Genomic DNA, 8,752 nt, shown 5'->3' on the forward strand with positions numbered 1-8,752 from the left:
AACGGTTGTTTGGGAAAAGTAAAGTTATCCACAATAGATGGAGTGTTTTATTGTATGAAAATGTATTTTGAGGATTATATACTTTGACGTATATGATATTCTCTTATAGGGGGCTTTCACAGAGAGTAACTACTCCACTCGATGTCGTCACAAAAATCAATAACGGACTGGAAATCCAGAAAGATACGATATCCCTCTCGTTTCAAATTACCACTCGTGCCAAGCTGTAAACCGAACTCGTCAATAATCATTCAATATTCTTTTAAACCTTCCTATATACATATACCCTGTTTAGAGTTACCACACGTGCTATATTGTAAATTGGATCTGGATATATCGCATTTTTTTTCGCCCCTGTTTTTTTTTAAATAGCGACTAGGAAGGCTGGTGTGGACTACGGAATAACATGTGGCCCACTATACTCTATAGCACGTGTCGTTGGGATTAATTTCCTAGAGCACGTTACTATTTCCGAACAGCACACTGTTGTGCGTCATATCAAGTGTCGTTTGATAAAGAGGAACTTGGTGAACGTGGGATAGAGAAGAAAAAGGAGATAACGAATTATAAGAAGAGACACGAATTGAGGAAGATACAAAAAAGGATTTAAGGAGAGTTAAAAAGGTATACGGAATTACGGATCGGATAGCTTCGACGAAACATTGATAATACTCAAGGACGCTGCATGAAGACTTTCAGTGAATATCTGTTATACAAAATTGCTTTCGTTTTGTCGACAAATAAGTGTTGGGTTACTTTTTTTTTATTCTCAGTTTTTCTCACCGAGTTGTTTTTGCTTGTATCAATACCAAATTGGGTTCTCACGGTTTCAACTAACGTCCAAAATGACTAATAGTCTCCCTTCTCCATAAAAATATGCTCCAGTAATTCTGAAAGAATGCTCATAGTTGACGGTTCGTCGATCGTTTACACTTCACAATATGAGTAACCCTAAAGTTCACACACACATATTTTACGCTGACTATAAAACTCCATATGAAATACAATTCATCGAGTGTTTGTCTAATAGATCTTTTCTTTTGGTTTTATTATCGACATGATAATATACGGAGTGTACGTTTACAATCAATACAAAAGTCACGTATTAGTGAGTCAGACAAGTTATATGGACTTATCAATATTATTAGCAATGTACACATGGGGACAATAAGCAACAATAAGGAGAGTAGGAGACAGATATCATATTGTGAGCAATAGAGATTACGATGTTTCACAAGGTATAAGAACATGACAGTGGAGTTTTTAAAGCGGTGTTGAAGCCACAAGATATAAGTAAATTCAACCTAACGTATACTATCATTTTTTGTATATTTCACAAGTGCACAGTGGGTCGTTTCCTAGATTCGAGACTATGTTGTGTTAACTCTACGATTATTAATTGAATCGCTTGATTCGATAACATAAAAAAGTAACAAACGTATAATTTCAATAGTGAAATGATCGTATTGTTTGAATTTCATGTTACTTTTTTAAAGAAAAAAATGTCGAACTCATGAGCCAATAATCTTCACAAAATACGGGTCAAATTGTCATTATGAATTATACATATTGCATTACAAAATCAATTTAGCATCATATAGGCCCAACAACAAATCGATCCTTAAATGGCATGGGTCAACATTAGACGCGACAGTAAAAAGCAATTGCATACAAAATAATGACCATCTTAATATTTGATTTTGATCACTTGTTTTTACTTGAATTGCAAAGAGAAATCTTGACACGGATAACACCTTGGTATCTCTGAGTCCCTCCTCTCCCCCCCCCCCCCCCACCAAAAAAAATAAATAAAAAAAGAATTTTACACACATGAGATCTCAAGAATATTCCGTAAAAAGATTGTTATCGTGTCAAGTAAAAATAAAGTATGGCAATGAATTAGCATACGACGAGTGGTGCGAATTTATCAATCATTCTTGCCTCGCTTGAAGCAAAAGTATATTTGCCTACAATGCAACTATATTCTATTTTACAGACAAGTGAAATATACATTCAAAGATATTTGAAATAATAACCAAAATGAAATATGTTTGCCAGATTCATTTACGTTGCCCGTTTTTATTTTTTTATTTTTCTGAATATTTATTCCAATACTAAATGTGTCATCACAGAGCAAACAATCTTTACTTTAATAATGAACAGCGTGACCGCAACATACAATGTAAAGCACTCTTGCTTTTACTTGTGAGTTGTTTTTTAATGATGACATGATTAAACTTTTCAATTTTGTTTGATCCCACTGTAGTATACAATGCAAACACATGAACAATAACGAAAAAGAAAATCTTTAAAAAATATTTTGCAAGGTGATAGAATTCTATTTGTTACTTTCAACAGACTATGAAAATTGTGATAAAAGAGCTTATATAGACCGGTTACCACAAAAATATATGCTATGTACATGTACAGCTGCATTAACAAGAAATATACACGAACACATGATACTGTCCAGCAGTGACGTCATGGCAGTTTAAAAGTGCATTATAAGTGGTATCACCCATTTTTAACATATGATGCACTATATACAAACAAAACACACGATTTCTAGAGGGAAAAGGTTAACAATTTGTGAAGAATTATAAACAATATCTCAGTCAGTTCTCAAAAGTCAAGAATATTCTTCCAAACGAGCTATCTAAGAATCCCGCTCTTTCTTCACTTTAACTTCTTCACCTAGGATGGTTAGAATTTCTCCCTGCATGAAGGCCCATGGAGTGTTGGTACCGGCTAACGGACACTTGGCTCCACTGGGACAGTAAACCTCTGACCCAGACCCCTGCTTCTTAATACTGTCCCTCGAGCAGGGGAAACAGAATTTGTGGTTGCTAACGGACGGACACTGGACAAAATGAGTGTCTTCGAGACGCTCATGACAAAGAGTACATTTGAGGATGTTGATCATGTGCATAGAAGAGTCAGGTAGATTGGAGGTGTTTGAGGTCACACTAGCCTCCTGGCCATGAGGAATCGTAGCCTGTGACAACTCCTTACTGCGATACATGGCTCTCCTCTGTGCAGTGGTAGGAGAGTGGGGGCTACGCTGTGACTTCTCACTGGATCCTGATGCAGGGTTGCTGGGTGGCCGCATGGAGGAAGATCCAGAATCACTCTTGTTGGTTGGTGAGGTTGGTGTGCCCAGATTATCAGTGACAGACATAAGTGCAGCCATTGGCGAAGGCCCACCATGAGAAGAGCTTCCATCAGGAGGTGTACCGGCTGAAGCAGGATTACTCATGGGAGATGTAGCAGTGCTAGGTGGACGGGAACCACTAAACCCACCTGCAGACATGGTCAGTTTGAGAGCTTCAGCCTGGCTCTGCATCCATTGCTGACGTTGTTGTTGCTCCTCCGTAAGTTTCCCTTGATCTCCTTCAGGAGGCTCTGGTGATGATTTCAGTTTCTTACTCTTGTGAGTAAACGAGCGGGAGGGATGGGTTGACGTCATGATAGGCAACACGGGGCAGCCAGCATCAATGTAAGGTTGTGGCAAACTTTCAACGCTCACCATATCCTTGAAATAGCGCACTGATTCTGGCAGAAGGTCACTCAATGGCCGCCAATCATTGGAACCATGCTTTTTCTCATATTCAAGATACTTATAACCAGAGGAGAGGCTCTTACCAATATCTTTGACACAGTCCTGATACATCTGTTTAGCGACTCCTGATGCACTAGGATACACCTGTCCTGACCCACTCGGATATTCAATATAAATTTTGACTTCATAGTCCAATCCAGGACGGTATACAGCATCAAATGCAAAGACGCGGCCTCGTAACGAATGGTCCTTCTTAAATCGCACTTCGAAAGGTGTACACGTGGACAGAGTGGCCAAGGTTTGCCGAACTGTGCTCGGCTTCTGTCCATACGGATCATCAACTACAGGTGTTACACGACGCTCACTCTCAGAGTGAGAGGATGCAGAACTTTCTTTGTCCTCTCTCTCACGATCTGCATGACTCCTTTTCGTCCCGCCGCTCCCTGGCGTGGTGGTCGGTGGTGCGGTCTTACCTGCTGCAGAAGGTGCAACGGTATGTCGTGGGGTAAACACAGCGCTAGAAACAGGAGGCGCGTTGAGGTGGTGGAGCAGGTTGGGGGCCATGTGTGGTGCAGATACTGGTGTGAGAGAACCTCGACATAAATGTTTTCCCTCTCCAGGAGCGCCTTCTTCACTGGATGGATATCCGAATTTTTGGGCTGTAGAGAAATCATGAATACTTCGGGCTCGGCTAGGTTCGTGGGTGACGAATCGCTCACCGTGTATATGTGTAGTCACCGAGCCAGGTGGATTTCTTGGCGATGGTTCAACATGATTAACATTTGCACTCTCCAAAGCAGAGGGTCGGGGCGGTACACTTACAGATTGAGGAGGCATCAATGGTATCTGTCCCGGTTTGTGTCCCTGGTAAGATTTTGTCTCCTGAAAACTATGTGCCCTCTTCATCTGACGAGCCCCTTCTAACACACTTTCGATGCGATCGGCACCCTCATAATTCACACATCCACGGCAAACGGGCTCGGAAAAATCGTGCAGCAGAGCCCATGGTGCCCGAGGTAGATCACACAGGTAACAATGCTGTCGATGCATGGCTAGGCCGTGGGGTTGTTGAGACAGCAACATGTAGCAAAATAGTTTTCACTTCACTACAATGCGTCTAAATCGACACATGTAGGCAACAGTGCAGCAAGAGAAAAACAATCGAACAGTTCACAGTGGACTACTACACAGCAGCAGTAGAAGAGCGGAGCTCCGCGTGTGATATGACTTCACTCGGTCGGGGCAAAACAAATTCTCACGCTTGTCAAAGTTCGTGGAGGTATTATGAACGAAATGTATGCGTCGTCTGCTCTTCGCTCTGGCTGGCACGTTTGTCCGTGGAGCAGTCACCGCTCCGAGCAAACAACACACAGCACTCAACCACTCTACACTGCACATGCGCATTACCCTCGTATGCTTGGCATGACATTTCAGGCATACTGATGACGTATGGGAGTGGAATGTGCAATCATAGACCCACACGCACTGGCGGAGCGGTGCCCGGGGAAAATAATCCCAGGCTGATTCATTAGCAACAGGAAGCGCGAAGACTGGGGCCTCTACGATGCCCGTGCTATTATTAAATATGTTTGGAGCGTGGGCGACAAGGCGGGCTCAGAAGACAGTCATTTAGCCAGGCAAGCCCAGTATTTTTGCTAAAAGCAAGCTCTTGCTCATATCTTTGATGAGGGTAAAAGGGTGGGGTAGTCGGGGTAAAAGGGTGGGGTAGTCGGGGTAAAAGGGTAGGGTAGTCGGGGGAGAAGGGTGGGGTTAGTCGGGGGAGAAGTGTGGAGAAGGGCGGAGAAGGGCGGAGAAAGTGTGGTAGTCGGGGAGAGGTGTGGTTGAATCATATCAAACGACCCGAGCTACATTTAAAAAATAATCAGAATAGAGAGCAGAACAGACAAACTATAACTTTGAGTAAGGGTTGTAAGGAGGGGGTGGGATGTTGTTGAGCAGAAAAAGTCCCAAAAACCAAGTAGATGAAAAAGTAGACTGAGAATGGATCTCACCTTTCTTATTCCATAAACCCAATCAATACTAGCCGAGGCACGTAGCAACGGGTAACGATATCCTCGCAGACGATAAAGCCCTTTTCGAGCAAGGTCTCACAGTATCAATCTCACAGCAGTTAAAAATGAGAGGGCAAATATAATCGTTGTATCTTGCGATTGGCTCACGAATTAAGCCCGCGGCGGCGGCATAGTAAGTTTGCAAAACCAGCAATCGAACCGCGTAACGCTATCCGCGACTCGTCTTCTCGGGTAACGTTGAGTGTGTCGATCACTCCATCATCCGACACCGCTCCGCGATCGGATCCGGAAATAACTGCCGCCAAAAATGTGGTAGTCTAGAAACATGAAACTCCATTAAAAAGATCTCAACACTTGATTTAACTTCAACCAGAGCTATAATCTCTTCGCTCGGGGCTTACTTCGCCACGGATATCGCTCTCAAGACTAGCAAAGATCCGCTGCCTCCAGGGATCAATTGCAAGCAAGTATAGACTACCCAAGTACGAGGTCGCCGTCTCCATCCTCTGCCGTGGGAACAAAATTCATCTATCATTTTCAACGACGATGATGATGCGGAAAACATGAAATTGTAGTGATTATTTCTCGTATCGAACGTGAGCTTAAAGTCATTGCTGACTTTCAAAGTGCCTTCTACATGTTCTATGAGTTCTATCTACAGTCTAAAAAAGACAGCACCTGTGATCTTACCATATACATGTACCTAGGACCAGGGAGGTGAGACTTTAACTCACATGCCCTGCTAGGACCTAACTTTCTCTGTAAAAAACTTAGATAACGCCATCTTCATGTTATTGTTCTTGCACCTAACACACATTTTCTATATAATATACGGTATCTCCAACTTATAAACAACCATGCAATCGATAATCCATAATATGTCTGAAAGTCGTAAAATAAATTTTATAAAGAAAGCATCTAACCTGTTGGCTTACACAGTTATTTCGTTTTCAAACTAACATGCAAATCAGAGAATCGGATTTCATATTTGAGGATATACCACGTCATTACAACTAATGTGTTAAAATAATATTAGCGCTTAGAGACTTCGGTGGTGAGCGCTTTATAAGCACCGTTTTTATTATTTTTTATTACACGGTACAAGTAAAGAGGATGTGGCTACATTGAATCACGATTTCCCCCGAAATTCTCCACTTAAAACAATGCAGAATGTGAGTATGTTTCACTCGGGGTTGCCTGGGAAACATAACATGTTCATAAAGAGCTAAACACAAAATAAAATGATTGGGTTTATCAATTGAAAACAATCCGATATAAAACCAATCTATAATATTACAACAAGAGTTGTATATAGAGGCAATTAATTAAACGGACTTTTCTTCGACAAGGATGTACCAGGGTCCAGGGGAAATGGATAAGTGGTTATTCTTTAGTATGACAGTAAATAAATAAATAAATGAAAAATACATAAATAACTAAATGAGTAAACACTTAAGTACCAAAAAAAATATATTGTCTCATTCTTCGGTCACATCTATATGGTTTAAGCTTCTTCTTGCGTTATGGGAGATCATTATAATCATCATAAACATACTTTCAGTTTCAAAATTGTCAAATTTCATATTTGACAAGAACATCATGATCTCTTAGAAAACGAAAGTGATACATTAATGTCGAGGTTTAATTTGTGTAGACGTATCATAAATTACATCAATACAGCAAATTCGTTTGCTTGAAGATAAGTTAAAGGTTAATCGTAGCAATGAAATTCTAGGATCTCCAGCATTATTATCTCGATTGTCATATTATGCTCTTTGTATTGTTATTATCAAATGTACTATTGATATTATTATTTTATTCTTTTGACCAAATTTTCAAGAGTAACAGTTAAATCATAATACCACTTTACAGTAATTTCTCGATTTTGATATAGTTTACACTTTCTCCTGAAAACTAGTAATGGACATGTACGCCACATAATTGAAATGCAACAAAAAATTGGCATTGTCAAAGATAAATATCGTTGGTGCAAACTATTATGACATTTGCTAAATCCAGCAGATCTTTTCCTTGGCATAAGCACTAGTTATTGGATAGTGTTTGTTATCGAGTTTGTGATGACTGATGTTTCAGACGTGACTAGCCAATTACAGTCAACTGGTGGGACAGAAAAACAAATTTACTCACTCGGGAACTTCTCATTCAAATTAGGGTCTCGGACGTGTTGTTATTCGACGGTGACTGCATCTAAACTTAGTTTATTCTTGGTAAACAAGACAACCTGTAGATGGCTTGGATGTGGTTAATTAAGATATATATGGAGTTACATTCGAAGGGAATTGGGGTCTAATATTTCGGTGCCATGCATCACTTTCATGGGTGGAGACGAAAACAATGCTCCCGGAGGACTGGGCCGTACAAGTACAGAGAGACTTTGGATTAGAAAGTAAGGAGGAATGTGCCAATTTCACAGGGCCATTCCATCCGTTGGAAACTAAATCTACATATTTTGTTATTTATCAGTCACACGAGACAGCTATATGGGAATGCAATGGAAAATTGGTATCTACAGATTTATCCCCGTAATATTACTTCTGATTAGTCGCTTCCATTTTAATAATCAACGTGTGGCATATACTAGTCAACAAGTTGATATTTTAGTTCAGTACTTTTTGATACAAAACTATTTTGGTAATGTAGACATGTTTGAATTTGGCAACTATCATGCAGCATATTTATTAGCTTCTTGTACCTTTATTATTCATTATTTATCACTTTCTTGGGGTATTTGTTTTTAATCCCTTAGATTTAAGAGAACCAAGATAAATGTTAAATGTTCGCAAAAACAACTCGATGAGTAATTCGTAAATGAAATTCCATCACATCGTCACCTCTTTATATTATTGGTTGGAGTAAATTCTTAAAATGCAGTATCAAATTTTGAGTATTTCCTTTCAATTTACCTTTAGGGGATGTATAATAATACTGGAAATAAGCATCATGGTGAAAAGACCTGATAAAACAAATCAGGTCACGGGTAAAACAAAAACAGCACGTCTCAAAGCTGAGCAAGAAACGATTCGAAAAATCTATCATCGAAATTGGCATCACCTAGCAGGCACCTGACACCTGAAAAACCATCGAGAAAACAAATCGGAAAGACGTGACATAACCCAGTTTAGGTAGACAGGACACAATC

General features: G+C 40.1%; 1 protein-coding gene across 1 annotated transcript; it reads right to left on the bottom strand.

Annotated features, from left to right (window-relative positions):
• Nucleotides 1–1,014: 1,014 nt before the first annotated feature.
• LOC579269 (probable E3 ubiquitin-protein ligase IRF2BPL) lies at nt 1,015–4,935 on the bottom strand. The gene has a single exon (XM_779395.5). It carries the CDS (start codon nt 4,640–4,642, stop codon nt 2,657–2,659), a length of 1,986 nt encoding a protein of 661 aa, XP_784488.1. The 5' UTR covers nt 4,643–4,935; the 3' UTR covers nt 1,015–2,656.
• Between the last annotated feature and the right edge of the window lie 3,817 nt (nt 4,936–8,752).

This window comes from Strongylocentrotus purpuratus, unplaced genomic scaffold, assembly GCF_000002235.5.
Source record: "Strongylocentrotus purpuratus isolate Spur 01 unplaced genomic scaffold, Spur_5.0 spur5_scaffold_5, whole genome shotgun sequence".
NCBI classification, from domain to species: domain Eukaryota; kingdom Metazoa; phylum Echinodermata; class Echinoidea; order Camarodonta; family Strongylocentrotidae; genus Strongylocentrotus; species Strongylocentrotus purpuratus.

Bases quoted from the DNA above. Each gene is read 5' to 3' on its own strand.
- LOC579269 (XM_779395.5), bottom strand. From the start codon at position 4,642: ATGTTGCTGTCTCAACAACCCCACGGCCTAGCCATGCATCGACAGCAT.